Source organism: Mus caroli, chromosome 7 (assembly GCF_900094665.2).
Source record: "Mus caroli chromosome 7, CAROLI_EIJ_v1.1, whole genome shotgun sequence".
Taxonomy (NCBI): Eukaryota; Metazoa; Chordata; class Mammalia; order Rodentia; family Muridae; genus Mus; species Mus caroli.
In genome coordinates, this window is record NC_034576.1 from 79,349,509 (window position 1) to 79,369,531 (window position 20,023).

The 20,023-nt window shown below is 35.6% G+C and overlaps 1 protein-coding gene across 1 annotated transcript in view; it reads left to right on the top strand.

The window, feature by feature from the left end:
- The window catches only part of Agbl1 (ATP/GTP binding protein like 1), an 842,475-nt gene that overhangs the window by 458,595 nt on the left and 363,857 nt on the right, over positions 1-20,023 (top strand). The window contains exon 20 of the mRNA XM_021168273.1: positions 311-442. Within this exon, the coding sequence (XP_021023932.1) occupies positions 311-442 (132 nt within the window). The remainder of the gene's footprint in view (positions 1-310; positions 443-20,023) is intronic.

A 20,023-nucleotide genomic window follows, 5' to 3' on the forward strand; every position in this document is an offset into this window, starting at 1 on the left:
ATGTTAACAACCAGTTGTGCCAGCACCATTTGTTGAAAATGCTGTCTTTCTTCCACTGGATGTTTTTAGCTCCCTTGTCAAAGTTCAAGTGACCATAGGTATGTGGGTTCATTTCTGGGTCTTCAGTTCTATTCCATTGGTCTACTTGTCTGTCGCTATACCAGTACCATGCATTTTTTTTATCACAATTCCTCTGTAGTACAGCTTTAGGTCAGGCATGGTGATTTCACCAGAGGTTCTTTTATCCTTGAGAAGAGTTTTTGCTATCCTAGGTTTTTTGTTATGTTTTCTCTTCTGTTGCTTATTTTAGGTCTTCTGTGATTTCCATGGTCACTCCCAAAAGAAGAATGTATTCCTTTATGGTTGCAGCATGAAAGAAACTTTGTGGCAAGCAGGTTGCACTGTGGGTGAATCTGCCCTCTTGGAGGATGTCAGCTACAGGGTAAGTCATTCTATGGTATAGTATGGTATATTATGATGACAACATTACTGTGAGTACACATTACCACTCATCTTTCTTTGTAGACAGAAGCTTTACCACTGACCTATATCTTTAGTTTATAGTTATCTCTTTTTTCCCTTAAAATAAATATTTTATTATACCCGTATAGTTATAATGTAAGCAAAATAGATATTTCTGTATCCTTTCTACAATTGTATTGAATAAGGTCACACTATCTGGTAACTTTATTTCTTGTCTTCTCTATGACACAGGGAGTTGGTGACAAGAAGCTTTATTTTTAATGTCTGGCTTTATAATTATTAACTGTGTGAATTATCATCTGCCACCTCTAAAATAAAGACAGTATAAATACTGTTTCTTTTACAAAGATTATGGGATATTCCTGAATACAAAAGAACCTTAAGCAAATATGCATGAGTGAGTGCATCCAGGCCCCCATCAACTCCATCTCTGCATGCATATTCTTTGTAAAGCAGAATAGTTTTCCTATTCATTGAACTTAATTTTCTATTACATGGGCTCTGGTTGTATGGACTACTCTATATTCAACTACAGCAGAAATGAAGTTAAAGAGGAAAACAGGGAGGGTGTCTTAATTAGGGTTTTGCTTCTGTGAACAGACACCATGATCAAGGCAAGTCTTATAAAAGACATTAAATTGGGGCTGGCTTACAGATTCCACTGTCATCAAGGCAGGAACATGGCAGCATTCAGGCAGGCATGGTGCAAGAGGAGCTGAGTGTTTTACATCTTTGTCTGAAGACTACTAGCAGAATACTGACTTCCAGGCAGCTAGGAGTATAGCCAATGCCCACAGTGGCATACCTACTCTAACCAGGTCACACACCTCCAAATAGTGCCACTCCATGGGATGAGCATATATATGAGTGGGAACCATTCCATGTGAGGATAATATAACTGCTTATGAAACATAAGGAGGAGATAAAATTTGCAAAGTTGTCCAGATGCAAAATAAAGACTAGACTTTATTTCAAATTTCTGAAGAAAAGAAAGACAACTGTGATGATACCAAGTTCTGCTAAATCTTTTTTCTAAGTACTACAATTTACTCTACACAAAGTAGATTCATCTCTAAGGCTAATGATGATATTAAAAGAGAAATAAAAGCCCATAAAACTAAGTATGAATAGTGGCCAGAGGACTTAATCTTAGTACTAGGAGGCTGACGTTGAAGGATGCTGAGTTGTAAACCATCTTGTGCTATATAGCGAGATCCACTCTCAAACAAAACAAAAACAAACACATAAAGACAAATAAACAAAAATATTACAGTGATAAGCCACCAGAAGCCTAATTGCATTATATTACTTAGATGACAATCACCTTGGAAGCTTTAATGAATGACCTTACATATAATGCAGGTGCTTATAAAATATATCATTAAAACATATATAGAAGTTGGTTTGGCTTTTATTCTTTTCTTAAAACAGGTAGCAATATTCATGGACAGTTCTTTACATGGAAAAGTAAGAAGAAATAGAATCCAAGAGATCTCTGTACAAAGAGAATATGAGGCTGAGCAGAGAGGCTGGGCATCACAGTTGTCTTAGTTCCTTCTCTTTCACTAAGTTGAGACATACGAACCAATAGTGTCTGGGTTTGGTGGTTGTATATGGGATGGATCCCTGGGTGGGGCAGTCTCTAGATGGTCTTTCCTTCTGTCTTAGCTCTGAACTTTGTCTCTGTAACTCCTTCCATGGGTATTTGCTCACAGTCATCTATTGGATAGAACATAGGGCCCCTAATGAAGGAGCTAGAGAAAGTATCCAAGGAGCTAAAGGGGTCTGCAGCCCTATAGGAGGAACAACAATATGAAGTAACCAGTGCCCCCCCCCCAGAGCTGTGTCTCTAGTTGCATAAGTAGCAGAGGATGGCCTAGTTGGGCATCAATGGGAGGTGAGGCCCTTGGTCTTGCAAAGATTATATGCCCCAGTACAGAGGAATGCTAGGGCCAGAAAGTGGGCATGGGAGGATTGGGGAGCAGGGTGGGGGAGGGTATAGGGGACTTTGAGGACAGCATTTGAAATGTAGATGAAGAAAATATCTAATAAAAATGCCAAAAGTAAGATACACCAACCAAAACAAAATTGGGGATACAGTGTTTTTATAGCTCACACTTTGTGAGGGACAATATGTCTTGACAAGGAAGTCAAGGGAAAAGAAGTTAAAATTCTGGTAACATCACATCATCAGGAAGCAAGAAAAGAAAGATACATACTTATATTTGGCTCAGTTTATTTTTATACAGTCTAGGATCTCAGTGCAAGGGATGGTGCCGCTCACAGTGAGTCAGTCTGCCAACCTCAACCAATCCAATCAAGAGAATTCCCTGCAAAAATGGAGGAATGCTCAAAAGCCCATTCTGTAGCTCATCAGGCTCACAGTTGAGATTAACCATCTGAATGACCAATTGCACAGTGGACTCTTATCTTCTGTATTTCACTTTTATTCCATGATGATAATGTTTATGTTATATTATATTAGTTTATTAATGCATCCAACATTTCAAGCTCACTTCTGTGTCAAGTAAGGCAAAAGATATGACAAGGGAGAGGTAGACAGATAATAGTTTCTGCCTCTGAGAACAAGTTAAGGAGTGTTTGATAGCAATGTTATTAAAATATTAGACCATCTGCATACTGACAGTCATCTATGGGATATCTTGTTTTAGGTTGTCATTTGCCAGAGTCTCATTTTTTCTTCCCTATAAAATTATAAAAATCAGAGTTTGTAAGAAATGAATAAAATTGAGTTTGTTGGTACTCTGGAGTTCTTCAAGGATTCTTCCTGGCTATTAAGCAATGGATGTAAGGGGAACATGAGTAATGTTGAACTTGTTCTCACATCTTCCATACTTACAGACTCACTTTGTAGTTCCTGCTCAATATTTGTCTCCTTCCACCATCGGTATTTTAAATCTAAGGCACCGTGGTCGATAACTAATGAACTTGATTGTGGTGTTTAGCCTAAAATATGTTTTGCCTCTGTGCAAATGGATTTTTGAGAATTGAGAGGATGTGTTCACTTTATTACAAGGAGTTGGAGACCTTGGAGAGACCCTTTATGCAAGACATGTTTATAGTCCTCACTGAGAGTGAATTTTCATATCAAACAGAGCAACTCTTACTGGAGAAATTCTGTCCTTTAACATCAGTGTCAAAATGATAAACATATTTCATACACACTCAAAATATTTATTCAATTTTATTAATCAATCTTATTGGGACTTCTAGTTATAATATTAAAAACAGGACAGTGAATGTATTCTTTAAAACACAATTATGAAAAGGGACAAAATTAACAAAAGATGTAATCTTAAGCCTCTTTAAAATGTTTAGATACATGTGAAGAAATAGCCAGTCTTGAAAACTCCTAGTTTTGTGCAGGAACACATCAAATCCGACTTACTTAATGGGATTTCTTTAAGCATTTTTTCCCAAGACAGGGTTTTTCTGTATAGCCCTGGTTGTCCTGGAACTCACTTTGTAGACAAGGCTGGCCTCGAACTCAGAAATCCACCTGCCTCTGCCTTCCAAGTACTCAGATTAAAGGTGTACGCCGCCACATCCCGCTCGCTTAAACATTTTTAAAGTTACTCATCAAGATATATAACTCAGGACAAGGCAGAGTAAGGAACATGTTTAGTTACAGTAGAACTTAGGTAGTAGGAGTAGGGGGAGTTTAAAACTCTGAGCTGAATAGTGAGACCCTGTGTCAAACCAAAGGTAAACAAATGAACAGCTTTGAAAATGTCATCAGTCACGCCAGGTATTTCATATTATTTATGACTATTGAGAAGGATGTTGTTTCCCTAATTTCTTTCTCAGCCTGATATCCTTTGTGTACAGAAAGACCATTGACTTGTTTGAGTTAATTTTATATCCAGCTACTTCACTGAAGCTGTTTATCAGGCTTAGGAGTTCTCTGGTGGAATTTTTAGGGTCACTTATATATACTATCATATCATCTGCAAAGAGTGATATTTTGCTGCTTGTGGACGTTGTACATCGTGGTGCGGAGCCTAGTGCGCACCACGATGTACAACGTCCACAAGCAGCTGTCTTTCTTCCACTGGATGGTTTTAGATCCCTTGTCAAAGATCAAGTGACCATAGGTGTGTGGGTTTATTTATGGGTCTTCAATTCTATTCCATTGGTCTACTTGTCTGTCACTATACCAGTACCATGCAGTTTTTATCACAATTGCTCTGTAGTAAAGCTTTAGGTCAGGCATGGTGATTCCACCAGAGGTTCTTTTATCCTTGAGAAGAGTTTTTGCTATTCTAGGTTTTTCGTTATTCCAGATGAATTTTCAGATTGCTCTTTCTAATTTGTTGAAGAATTAAGTTTGAATTTTGATGGGGATTGCATTGAATCTGTAGATTGCTTTTGGCAAGATAGCCATTTTTATTATATTGATCTTGAAAGAGAGGCCCATTGGACTTGCAAACTTTATATGCCCCAGTACAGGGGAACGCCAGGGCCAAAATGTGGGAGTGGGTGGGTAGAGGAGTGTGGGGGGAGGGTATGGGGGGCGTTTGGGATAGCATTGGAAATGTAAATGAGGAAAATACCTAATAAAAATATTATTAAAAAAAAAAAGAAAATGTCATCAGAGCTCCCAGCCACTAAACCATCAACTAAAGAATACACATGGAGGGACCCACAGCTCCAGCTGCATATGTCAGGCATCAATAGGAGGAGGCCCTTGGTCCTGTGAAGGCTTGATGCCCCAGTTTAGGAGAATGCCAGGGTGGTAAGGCTGGAGTGGGTAGGGGGTGGGAGCACACTCATAGAAGGAGGAGAAGGGGGATGGGTTTTGGGGTTTCCAGAGGGGAAACCAGGAAAGGAGATAACATTTGAAATGTAAATAAATAAAATATCAAAAAAAAAGAAATTTATGAAAACCAAATTATATTTATCTTATAATTTCAAGATTTGTTGACTTTGGTAACATATATTGACGTTAGTTTTTTTTCTTGGTTTTAGGTATTCACCTTTATAAAATTCTCATCAATTTAAAAATTTAAAGCAATAATGATAGGATATTAAATTTTCACTGAAAACATTATGCTATAAACTCTTCAGAAAAAAATTATTTTCATTTTAACTCTTAAAATATGAAATGCAAAACTGTCACAAATTTGACTATATGTAAAATTAAATGTATTTATGATAAAAAATGTCACCAACTATTGTGGGAGGTCTGAACTAGACATTTCTTGCCACTATATGAAGCCTCCAAATCTGGAATGGGTTACATCTAATTGAGTTTTTGGGCAAAGGGTTCTCATGAAAGCCCCCAAACAACCCAGATTAATGCCAAGGCTATTGGTTGCTTTCCACACACTGATGGTAAGGCTTGATTGCTGAAGAGAATACCTGAACAACTCATTGTACATGACAAATTTGACATAAGGCCTACATAGAACCTTTACTTCTACAGGCTAGTGTTCATGGTACAAGAAGGTCTTCAGAATTCTACCAAAAGGTAAATTAAACACCAACCCAGCTAAAAATCCTTCAATGTCAATGGTAACTTGCCTAATATAGTGACATAAAAGTCATGGGAGTAATCATTCACTATCTGTTTGGAATTAAGGCCACTCCATGAAACTGAACTCATGGCTGACACTTCTAGATGTACCATGGACCTAAGGGACACTAAATAATACTGTTCTGCTGAAGGAACATAACAATAAAATGACTCCTAAAGACATCCTATTATATTCATAGATTTATGTCTTGCTCAGCCACCATCAGAAAGCTTCCTTTTGTACAAATGGGAACAAATAGAGACATACCATTGGAGAATACAAAGTGGAGAGAGTTAGAGACTCTGAAACACTCAGCCATAAATGAGATATCTCCAACAAATTATCTACTCAAGGCTCAGGGAATCTGTGGAAGAGGAAATGGAAAGATAGTAAGAGCCAGTGGGGATGGAAGATACCATGGAAACAAGGGCTTCTAGACAAAACAGGATGGATGCTATATTAACTTATAAAGATTGTAGCATCACGTAAAAGGCCTGAAGAAATCTAAGCCAAATGGGAGTGCCAGTAATGAGAGAGGAGCCAGATACAAGCTCTCATTCCTAACCCAAAGCTATCTCAGTTCATAATTACTCACAAAGGGAAAATTACTTTTCACCAATAGAATCTTACTAGGTATACAAACTATACTTAAGGAAAGGCATTATGTCAAGCAATAGATGACTAAACACAAAATTAAATCAATAATTTGGGAGGAATTTTGTTGTATAATGCTTTGTGAATTTTTTTGACTTTACAGGTCTTTTGCTAATATAGTATGATTTCTATTTTTTTATGAGCTTTTGTATATAAGAATGTGTATGTCTTTGTGTCTCTTTGTGGTTTTGATTTTGTCCTTTTTTTATGATTTTGTTTCTGCTTTTGTTTGTTTTGGTTTATCTTTTGTCCTGTTCTGGTTTTATTTTTTTATCTAATTTTATTTTATTTTATTTTATTTTATTTTATTTTATTTTATTTTATTACTTTTGATGCTTGTTTGCTTCCTTTCCTAATAACAATGAGAAAGTCTGGGGATTTGGTTGGGTGAGGAGTTGTGAAGGATACAGAAGGAGTTGAGGCAGGGAAAAGTATAATAAGAATATAGTGTATGGAAAAAAAAACTATTTTAAATTTTTAAAAGGCCAAGATAAGAATATACACAGACTTTTTCTCTTACACATACAAGCATATACTCAGAGACACAGAAACAGAGAAGTCGGATAGGCAAAATATGTTACAAGATCTAGATATAAGAACAATAAAAAGACTAATATATGGCCTCTAAATAATCTGGTGTTATAGGAAAATAGGCATATGTGCAGAGGAAGCCTCAGAGCTCACTGAATAGGAAAAACCCCAAAAGATTAGAAAATTAACCACAACTTGTCCTCCAAACTCACCTATAATCCAATCACAAAAAGGACAAGCTGAATAGGTTCAAAATGTTGGAGGACAAGTTTTATCTATTTACTAGCTAGTCACCATGTTGAGAAGATACAGACAAGTAATAAATTTAAATATGTATTTTAAAAACTCATACTGTGGTACATATTACAATGAAATAAGGAGATTTTTTCAGGTTAATCTAGAGAAATAGTAAAATTCTTAAAAGATATTTAGAAAATATGGGATATGGGAAAGCTACCAAAAATGTAAAATTTATGATATTCCATTTTCTTCTAAAAGCTATAAACATTATGAAAATGATGGAGATGAGCCTTATTCAACTGAGCCTTATTTAGGAGACATTGCAGACAATTGAAATTGACTCTGAAAACACCACAGTTAAAGTATATTCAGACAATTAAAGAAAGATATATTCAAATATTACTGTCAAAAGAGATGATGTTGTCTTTGCATATTGGCCAGTTGGTAGAAAATTGGAAACAAAGAAGAAAGAATTGAGAGCAGAAAAAGAGGATCCTTCTCCAGTTGGACTGCCTAGTTCAAATTTGGTATGTGGGCTTTTGCCTTCTCTTATTGTATCTTATTTTGTCCTGTTTGGCTGTAGTGTCTGGGAGGCCAGATATTTTCTGAAGAGGAAACAAAGAGTGGATCTGTATAGAAGGGAGGTAGGTGTGTGAGGAAGAGCTAGGAGAGCCAGAGGGAGGGAAACTAGTTGGGATGTATTGTATGCAAGAAAAATCTATTTTCAATAAAAAAGTACTGTAACTAAAGCAAAAAATAATTAGATTGATAGATTTATCAACAGATTTGAGATTCTAGGAGAGAGTCAATAAGCTTGATGACATATTCAAAACTATTCACTTCAAAGACCAGAGAAAAATCATATGAGAAAAGTAGACAAACAATTCAATGTAGACTATTACGTCAAAATGAAGTAATTTTCCTGCAAGGGATGGTTTAAAATAAAAGAATTTTCATGACAAATATATGAAGTAGTAAATGTTAATGACAAAGGAAATGTTTTAGAGTGGATAAATGGAAACCTGACACAAAAGAGATGGCAAATGAGCAAATGTAAATCCAAAACCCTAAGTGCTGACACTAAACATGAATGGACAAGACACTTAATTTAAAAGACAAGGGCTCTAATACTCAATTAAAAATCCTCAAGTCTATGCTCTTTGTCAGAGATTAAATACTCACAGAATGTTGAGAAAAATTGTACCAGATAAGACATCCCTATACCAGGGACCAGTGGTTATATTGAGATAAGAAAGCATAGATTTTGGTGGCCAAAGTTTTTTTTTTTTTTTTTTTTGACAAGAAGGTAGTTTACTTTTCTGAAAAGAATAACAGACACCATAATTATGATGCATCACAAAGCTTAAAATTGGTTAAAATTTGATACAAAACTTGGCTAATTGACTACTCTTCTCTCAGGAAATGAAACATTCAATCAAAAGAAAGCAGAAAGTCAGTATTGTTGAGACTAAATTGTGTGACTACACCTACATGATATCCGCCCCTCAAAGAATGCACACTAATTCTGAATGCACACCAAGAGCTGCCCACGATAGGAACATGATAGCTGACAACAAGTAAACAAATAAGCAAGCAAAAACTTGAAACCATACAAAAGTATTTACATATAGCAGCAGAGTTACATTACAAATGAAGTTTGCGAGGAACTCAATGTCCCTGAACGTTTGGATGTTAAACAACTTCTTTTAAAAATAATTTGTGGCTAAAGAAGTAATCTCAAAAGAAACTAGAAAATATCTTGACCTGACTAACAATCAAAGTATTACACATCAGAATTTTTGTCATAAAGCTGTGTCATTAAGAGAGATAAATAGATTACTTCAGATGATTTTATTATCAAAGTCAGTCTTAAACTAGTCATCTAATCTTGCGCATTTGGAATTAAGTAGAAAGAAGAAAAAATATTGGTGTATAGTGATGAGTGGTTAAGAGCACATACTGCTATTGCAGAGGTCCCAGTTTGATTCCTGGTACCCATGTCAGGCAGCTCACAGCTACCTGTAACTTTAACTTTAGCTCCAGACTCTGCCTCAGCCAGAAGTACAAGGGAAAGAAAGAAAATATAAATTACCAGTCAGGAATGAAAGAGTAAGCTGCTCTGCAGAACCTAAAAATTATATGTGTATTTTGTTATTGTTGTTGTTGTTGTTATTGTTAATAACTACAAGTCAAGTGGATAATTTATTTGCAGGATATAAACTATGAAATTTGGCTCAAAGAGACAGAAAAATCTAAGTGTATTTCAAGAAAATAAATTGAATTACAAATCAAAACACATCCCATAAATAAATACCTACAGTCAAATAACTTTGTTGGTGAATTTGAACTGACTCTCAGGACATAGATAATATTCAGTATAAGAAGGAATCACTCAGAAAATAGAGGAATACTTATTAACCCTTTATGAAGCTTGAATTACAATGATGGTAAGGCCATGAAGAAGCCATCACAAGGAGAGAGAGTGACAGCTCAATGATTCTTGGTAATGCCTATGCAAAACTATTTTTCCAAAATATCGAGTCAATCCAAAAGCATGTAAAACATTCCTCATTGAGACAAAGAGAGGGGCTGTGGCTTATGAGTGCAAAATTAAAAATTTAGTAATAAAATACTATTGTATTTCCTTCAGTTAAACAATTGACAAAAACTCCATCATATCAACATATACTGAAAAAGCATTTGATGAAAAATCCTCATTTAAAATTAAACCTTATAACTGATATTGAAAAGGGGAGATTTTCAATCTAAAATCAGTGAGGTGGTTCAGCTGGTACAGGACAGTACTTCTAAGCAGGAAGACTTGAGAGTCTCTTGGTAGAAAGAACCAACTGTGACAGGCTGTCTTCTTACTTCCCTGTGTGTTGCACCACCCTTTCCCACACAAACAAAAAAGAAGTTTTAATTATGATCAGTAGTATCATATTTAATGGGAAAAGTGTGAATATTCCCCCCTAAAAATTGAAACAAAACAGGATTGTTTGCTCTTGCCACCTCCATTCAAGACTGCGTTAGATATTCTAGCCATCACAACACAAGCAAATTATTAAAGAGAACCATTTAGAACAGAAGCAAAACTTTTATGAACTTCTATGTATTAAAATCCTAAGGAATACACAAACATAAACCATTCAAACTAGTATTCATGTTTAGCAAAGGAGTAAGATATACGATCAATATAAAATTAGGTGTGTTAGCTCTATATGAGCCAGAAATAATCCTGAAATAAATTCCATTTGCAATAATAATCAAATCAAAATAATTTGTAGCAGATTAAATAGAGAAAAGTCAATGTATTAAAACTGCTAAAACAAGTGATAGCAATTGAAGGAGTCCCAAATAAAATGAAGCTACAAATTATGTTACAAATACAAATTAATATATTGAAAGGTCCAATATTTTTGAAAGGAATTTTCTTTACACTTTCTATAGATTCAACATAAATTCTATCAAAATCTCAGCAGGCTTTTGTATTGATATTGACAAGCCAATCTTAAACACAAGAGAACCAGAATAGCTGAAGCAATTTTGAAGCAGAAAAACCTTAGTAGATGATATATATGATTTCAAAATTTAAGAGAAACCTGCAGAGTTTAAGAAAATGTTATCTTGCCATGCTGATATTAACTTCCCACTTATGACTATGGCCTTCTGCCTAAGAAACTTGTGCATGGCATTGAGTACATTGGTTTATAAAGTGGTTATGTGAACTTAATTATAATTTACAAAGTAATTTATTTTGAAACAATTCATTGGTAAGTACATTATTTTAGATTAATTGTTTGCAATTATAAAAATTCACAATAATGAGATAGATGTGCTTAAACTTTTCCAGTTTTATTCTTTTATTTTTACTTTTATAATCACATAACTTCTTCCTTCTCTTTCCTCTTCCTATGCCCTTCCATATACCCCTCTTTGCCTTCTTTGAAGTTAATGACTATCTTTTTCATTAACTGTTGTTGCATGCATATATGTATGTAAATATAGCCTGTTTGGTCTGTGTGGACATTTGTTATTTGATAACCAATTACTGGGAAAGACAGTCTCTCATTCTTAGAATTCCTTAGTTGTCTGTAGTTATTTGTTGAGGCCTTGGCCTTTTTGTCCATCCACTTTGGTATTATTTGATGTCATCCTTGCTCAGTTCATATTTAGCAGCCATATCGGTGAGTCTTTCTAGATGAGTTTCTGACATTACTAGAAGACAAAGTCTTAATCCTTTGGCTCTTGCAATCTTTCTACTTCATCTTCCGCAGTGTTTCCTGATCCTCGGGAGCATGAGTTATTTATAGATATATCTATTGGGACAAGGCTTTACAAGTGCATTTTGTTTGGCTATAGTTTTCTGTAATGGTCTCTATCTGTTGCACAGAAAACTTTCATTGATGAGGGGTGAGTACTATAATTATCTATGAGTATAAGAATGAATATCTTGATTATAGTTGGGACTAGAGTGATTTATTAAAGTGATAGATGTAGGTTTCTCATCCAAGAATTATAATTTCATTAGTTTTGGATAGTTGGTTAGGTTCTCAGTATCCAGTATAATTTCCCTCTTATTGAGAAGGTCTTAAGTCCAATTAAGGAACTCTTGGTTACTGCCAACATATGAGTGCCTTACAGTTTTAGAACAATCACACCCTTGTATGTTCATAGAGATCATAGCTGGGTAGGACTAATATCCGTTTCTTTCCTTTGGAAGCCTGCATGGTGCTTTTTGGTTCCATAAAAGGTAGTCCTAAGGAGTTTCAGCTCAGGGATCTCTGAACCCTGACTTCTGGGCACAGGGGACAACAAAGGGCAATAGCAACAAGACTATAATGTTTTAAGATTCTCTTGGCATCTGCGACCAGCAACTCAAACGAGGGCTTCTCATGCCTGATGTTAGGATTTTTGTTAGATGGTTTTTGGGGCTTTAGGGAAGCATTGTCATTCCAGATGAGAAAAACATCATTTAAAATATATATACAGATTTAAGTATTTTAATGGTTTTTGTTGTTTTTAGGTAGATAGATAATAGTATAATTCCTTAAGAATTTTTCAGATTTCCTGGCTGTTGTTTCGTCATATCACTTTGTTGGGCAATTATCTTCCTCCTCTCTGAGTCCCCCTTTCCCAATTCCCTGATCAGATTGCTTGTCCTCTGCTACTTCCTATTCTATTGCTCCCATACCCTCACTACCCTGGCAATGGTTCCTTTTGAACTCTCTGGTTTCTCAGTTACTCCAGAATATATACCTACATTTCAGGATTTAAACCTGGGAATCTCTGATGAAAGAGAATATGCAAATTTGGTATCTGGGTTACCTTACTCAACATTATCTTTCTGGTTTAGTCTTTTAATCTGAAAAGTTCAAAGTCATGTTTTTATTTACAGCTAAATAGTATTTCATAGTTAACATGAACCACATTTTCATCATCCATTCATTGGTTGCAGAATATTTAGGTTGTTTTCATTTCCTAGCTATTGTCAGTAGAAAAGCAATGAGCATGGCTGAGCAAGGTTATATAGAGTAAGATGTTTATTCCTTTGGGCATATACCAAGGAGTGGTATCCCGGGGCATAGGGTGGATTAACTTTAACACTTTGAGAATTCTCTACATTGATTTTTATAGTAGTAGTGTCTCTTTGCAATCCCATTAACAGTGAAAGGAGGTGTCTTTTTCTCCACATCCCATCCAAAATTTGTTGTAGGTTGCTTTGTAGAATTTTACTGTTCTGGCTGAAGTAGGATGAAATCTCAAAGTTTGTTTGATTTAATTGCCCAGAATGAGAAAAACTTTCAGATATTTCTTAGCAGTATTTTTTTTCTTCATTTGAGAATTCTCTATTCAAATTTCAGGCCCATGTTTTTGAACTAGTCATTATTTTTATTCTTTGTGTTTTGAGTTCTTTATATAGTATGGATATTAATACTCTATTAGAGTTAAAACTGGCCAAAATTATTTTCTATTCTATGGACTTCCTCTTCACCTGGTTATTACTATAGATTCATCGAAGCTGTTTTAGTTTTTATGAAATCCCAATTAGTAATTGCTGGTCTTAATTTTGTGGTAAACATAGTCCTACTCAGGAAATACTTTCCTGTATATCTATCATATAAGGTACTGCCTATGATTTCTTCTAGAAATTTCAGTATTTCAAGTTTCACGTTTAGGCCTTTGATCTTCTTGGAGTCAATTGTGCAAGGTGATGGGTATGGGTCTCATTTTAATCTTCTACATCTTGATATGTTGATTTCCCAGCCCCATTTCTGTTTTTTTTTTTATTCTTCATTAAATATCAGTTACCTGAATTCATGTATACTCATGTTGGGGTTTTTGATTTTGTTCTGTTGGTCTACATGTGTGTTTTTGTGAAAGTACCATATTATTTTTATTATAATTGCCCTACCACATATCTCAATATCTTGAATGACAATATCCCAGCATCCAACATCATTCTTTGTTTGAGGCATCCTGGGTCTTTGTAGTTCCATATGATTTTTAGAACTGTATTTTATATTTCTATGAAAATTGTTCTAGATTTTCTGAATTTTGGGATGCACCATTAAGTTATTTGTTTGTCATCTTCCCATTTATTTATTTGCAATGTAGGCACTTAGAGCTTTAAGTTTCCTGCATGTGACCTCTCTCAATATGCTCTAGAGGTTTTGTTGTATTATGTTTTCATTTTCATTTAGTTCCAAGATTTTTTATTCTTTCTTTCTTTAACCGATACATTATTTAGTAATGAGTTATTTAATGTTCATGAGTTTGTGTTTGCTTGTTTGCTGTCAGTTGTAAGTTTTATTACATTGTTTTCTAATAGGACACAGGAGGTTATTTCATTCTTTTTTGAATCTGTAAAGATTTGTTTTGTGTCCCAGAATGTGGTCAACTTTAGAAAATCATCGATGTACTGAGACTTGGCTATTAGGGCAAATATTCTGAATATATCTGTTAAATTCATTTGATGTGTGATGTCAATTAATTTTGATGTTTCTCTTTGTGTTTGTGTAGATAGCCTGTCTATTGGAGAAAGGCAGGGGATATTTAAATCAGATGCTACTAATGGATTGATATTAATTGATGTCTTTAAATCTATAGAACATTTTAAATGAAAATTCACCAGAGTTTGGTAAATATATGTTTAGTACAATAATGTCTTTTGGCTAACTGTTCATTTGATTATAATGAAATAACTTGTCTTTATCTCTTCTGACTAATTTTGCTTTGAAGTATATTTTGTCAGGTATTGGAATAGTTATGCCTTTTTGCTTCCTCATCTTACTTGATTGGATGTATTTTGTCCTTCCTTTTACTCTCAGGCTTTGCCTAATATATGTTTCCTGTAAGTAATAGATTTTACTTCTTTGTCCAGTCATCTTGTTTTTTGATAGGAGAATTGAAGCCGCTGACATTTACCTGTATTAGTAAAATGTGTGTTTAGATTATTTTCATTGTGCTGCTGCTTTTTAGTATGGTTGTTTGAGTTCTCAATGGTACTTTATGTTTTAATAATGATGGCATTGTATTTCTTTCCATGGTCTCTCTATCACACAAATTCTTTAAAGCCCAAAATACTACTTCCTGTATTTTCTTCAGGATTTGTTGGTTGGGTAGTATTTCTTTTATCATTTTATTCATTTACATTTCAAATAATATTGTTCTTGCTGGTTACCCCTCCACAATGCCCCCATCCCATCCCCCCATGCCCCGTCCCATCCTTTGCCTCTATGAGGATATTTCTTCACCCATTAATCCACTCCAGCCTCACTGCTCTAGCATCCCCCTACACTGGGTCATCAAGCTTCTACATGAACCAATGGCCTCCCCTACCATTAACTTCAGATAAAGTCATTCTCTGCTACATATGTATCTGGAGCCATGGCCCCCTCCTTGTATACTCTTTGGTTGATGGTTTAGTCTCTGGAAGCTCTGACTTGTCCACTTAGTTGCTACTTTTCTTCCGATGGGGTTGCAATTTCTTTCAGTTCCTTCAGTCCTTCTAGCTCTTTCATTGGGGTCCCTGGGCTCAGTCCATTGGTTGACTTTGAGTATCTGCATCTGTATTGGTCAGGTACTGGTAGAACCTCTCAGGGAACAGTCATACCAGGCTCCTGTCAACAAGTCATTCTTGGCATCAACAATAGTGTATGGGTTTGGTGACTGCATGTGGGATGGATCCCTAGGTGGAGCAGTCTCTGGATGGCCTTTCCTTTAGTTTCTATTCCATTTTCCCCCTATATTTCCTTTGGACAGAAACATTCCTGGGTTAAAATTTTCGAGATGTGTAGGTGGTGCCATCCCTCAACCATGAGTTATGCCTATTTACTGGAGCTGTTCTCTATAGATTGTATCTCCCCCTTTTTTGGCTATTTTGGCTAAAGTCCTCACCCTTGGGTCCTGTGAGCCTCTTGCTTCCTTGGAGTTTGGGACTTTCTAGTGGTTACCTCCAGTTCCCAATCTTCCACTGCTACATGTTCCTATTCAATTTTCTGAACCTCTATACTTCTCTCTTGTCCCATTCAATACCTGATTCTGATACCCGTTTTATCCTTTGCCCTTCTCTGTTCCTCCCCTGTCCCTCCCTCTCTCTTCTTCCTGTGATTGTTTCTTCCCCTGTTCTATGAATGACTGAAGAATCTACACTTTGTTCTCTTCTTAAGTTCCATATGGTTTTTGAGCTTTTGGGCTAATATCCACTTATCAATGAGTATATACCATGTGTGCTCTTTTGTGTCTGGATTACCTCACTCAGGATGATATTTTCTAGTTCCATCCATTTGCCTGAAAATTTCATGAAGTCATTGATTTGAATAGCTGTGTAGTACTTCATTGTGTAAATGTAGTACATTTTCTCTATCCATTATTCTGTTGAGAGACATCTGGGTTGTTTCCAGCTTCTGGCTATTAAGAATAAGGCCACTATATACACAGTGGATAAATGTCTTTGTTATATGATGGAACATATTTTGGGTATATGCCCAAAAGTGGTAGAGCTAGGTCTTCAGGCAGAACTATTTCCAATTTTCTCAGGAACCACCAGACTGATTTCCAAAGTGGTTTTTCCAGCTTGCAGTACTCCCAGAAATGAAAGAGGGTTCATCCTTCTCCACATACTCTCCAGCACCTGCTGTCACCTGTGTTTTTGATCTTAGCCATTCTGATTTCTGTGAGGTGGAATATCAGGGTTGTTTTGATTTGCATTTTTCCCTGATGACTAAGGATGTTGAACAAGTCTTTTGGTGCTTCTCAGCCATTTGAGATTCCTCAGATGAAAATTCTTTGTTTAACCTTTTACCACATTTTTAATAGAGTTATTTGGTTCTCTGGAGTCTAACTTCTTGAGTTCTTTGTACATTTTGGATATTAATCCTCTTTCAGATGTAGGTTTGGTAAAGATCTTTTCCCAATCTGTTGGTTGCTGTTTTGTTCTATTGACAGTGTCCTTTGTCTTACAGAAGCTCTTCAATTTTATGAGGTTCTATTTGTCAATTGTTGATCTTAGAGCATAGGCCATTTGTGTTCTGTTCAGGAAAATTTCACCTGTACCAATATGTTTGTGGTTCTTTCCCACGTTCTCTTCTATTAGATTCAGCATACTGATTTTATGTTGAGGTCCTTGATCCACTTGGACTTTAGCTTTGTACAGGGATATAAGTATGGATCAATTTGCATTCTTCTACATGCTGACTGCCAGTTGTACAACATCATTTGTTGAAATGCTGTCAAAGATCAAGTGACCATAGGTGTGTGGTTTCATTTCTGGGTCTTCAATTCTATTCCATTGAGCTACCTGCCTGTCTCTGTACCAATACCATGAAGTTTTTATCACTATTGCTCTGTAGTATAGCTTGAAGTCAGGGGTGGTGATACCCCCAGAAGTTATTTTTTGTTTGTTTGTTTGTTTTTTATTATTATTATTGAAAATGATTTTCACAATCCTGGGGTTTTTGTTATTCCGGATGAATTTGGGAATTGCTCTTTCGAACTCTATGAAGAATTGAGTTGGAATTTTGATGGACAATTCCATTGAATCAATTTCCATTGAATCTGTACATTGCTTTTGGCAAGATGGCCATTTTTACTATATTAATCTTGCCTATCCATGAGCATGGGAGATCTTCCCATCTTCTGTGGTCTTCTTTGATTTCTTTCTTCAGAGACTTGAAGTTCTTGTCATACAGATCTTTCACTTCCTTAGTTAGAGTAACACCAAGATTTTTTATTATTTGTGAATGAAGGTTGTTGTTTCCCTAATGTCTTTCTCAGACAATTTATCCTTTGAGTAGAGGAAAGTTACTGATTTTTTAAGAGTTAATTTTATATCTAGTCACTTTGCTGAAGTTGTTTATCATCTGTGGGAATTCCCTGATGGAAGTTTTGGGGTTCTGCAAATAGTGATATCTTAACTTCCTCCTTTCCAATTTGTATACCTTTGATGTTCTTTTGTTGCCTAATTGCTCTGGCTAGAACTTCAGTACTATATTGAAAAGATAGGGGGAGAGTGGGCAGCAGTGTCTTGTTCCCGATTTTAGTGGGATTGCTGCACGTTTCTCTACATTTTATTTTATGTTGGCTATTGGTTTGCTGTATATTGCTTTTATTATGTTTAGGTATGGACCTTGAATTCCTGATCTTTCTAATACCCTTAACATGAAGGACTGTTGTATTTTATCAAATGATTTTTCAGCATCTAATGGCTCAGCCATTAAGGCTAGACTCACAATCAAAAATATAAGAGTTGGGTAGAATTTTTTTAAAGTGCTTATGTCATGGATTTTTTTTTCTCCTTAAATTATGCCAGATACTTTTGCTCATTATATTAGGCTAAGCTGTCTAATACAGTCTTTTAGGACCTTGAATGCATAGCTCCAGCCTCTTTTTTTTTTTTTTTTCAAAGTTTTTATTGAGAAATCAGCTGTCATTGTGATAGTTTTTCTTTATATGACTTATCCATTTTCTTTTTTTTTAATTTTTTTATTAGGTATTTTCCTCATTTACATTTCCAATGCTATCCAAAAAGTCCCCAATACACTCCTCCTCCCACTCCCCTACCCACCCACTCCCACTTTTTGGCCCTGGCGTTCCCCTGTACTGGGGCATATAAAGTTTGCAAGTCCAATGGGCCTCTCTTTCCAGTGATGGCCGACTGGGCCATCTTTTGGACTTATCCATTTTCTTTTGCAGAATTCAATATACATTCTTTGTTATTTATATTTACTGTTTTAAGTACAATATGCTGTGGACATTTTCTTTTCTGATATTTTCTATTTTGATGTTCTATAAGCATCCTGCATCTGTGTCAGTATGTCTTCCTTTAGATTTCTTCTAATGATTTTTTTGAAGATCTGGTCTATGCCATTGAGTTGGAATATTTCTTCCTCATCTATGTTTATAATTTGAAGGTTTGGTTGTTCATGGTTTCCCTTCTTTCTTCAATTTAACTTTCCTGTGCTTCTTTAAAATTATTTATACGCCTTGCTTATCTGACCTAGCTCTTATATTTTGTATTTTAGTCCCACTATTCTATCTTCTACTTGATTCATTCTCCTTGCAAGGCTTTCCTTTGAGGTCTCTCATTGAGTTATTGGGTTTTTTTTTTTTTTTAACTTCATGTTCACTGAAGCTTGAATCCTTTTCAATACTGAATTTTCTTCTCAAGACCTGGATTGTCTTTATCATAACTATCAGCTCTACATTTGACTTCACTCGGGCATTTATTCTTTTTAAATTCTTTATCCTTGATTTCATTGAGATGTCTCTTTGTGTCTTCTTTAAACATCTTGAATTCTTTAATCAAATTTAAGCCTATTCCTTAAAAATTTGTGTGTTCTGCACTTCAACAAAATAATTTTCATTAAAAAACATTTTATGGGTAGTTTTGGGGGGCAAAGATACTGGCTGGAACTTTCATATTTGTAGTAGTCTGAATGAGAATGGCTCCCATCGCCTCATATATTTGAATGCTTAATCATCAGGGTGTAGAACCTTTTCAGAAGAATTAGAAGGTATAGACTTGCTGGAATGGGCGTGACCTTGATGAAAGAGGTATGTTACTAGAGCTGTCATTTAAGGTTTAAAGGAATCCTTCCCCATCTCTACCTGCTGTCTGAATATCTCAGCTATTGCTCCAGTGCCATGACTGTCTGCTTCCTGAAAGATAATAGTAGAGTAATCATCTGAAACTTAAAAATAAGAGTTGCCTTTATCATGGTATCTCCTCATGGTAATGAAACAGCAACTACTACATTATTTGTGTTTTTGTCCTATTTTGTTTGCTCCATGTTTAATATAGATAGAGCAGGTTGGGGTAGAAGAGAAGATGTAAGAGCATGTTGGTTTAGAGGTTAAAATTGTCTCAGGAATAGTTAGTTAGACAGAGGGTCTCCGATTGTATACAGGATATGACTCCTTTTCTGAGACAGAAGTAGGAGGGTAGATCTGATTTTGAATGCAGAGTGGGAGATGACCGTGTGGTTTTTGTCTTTGAGTTTGTTTATATACTGGATTACGTTGATGGATTTCCGTATATTGAACCATCCCTGCATCCCTGGGATGAAACCTACTTG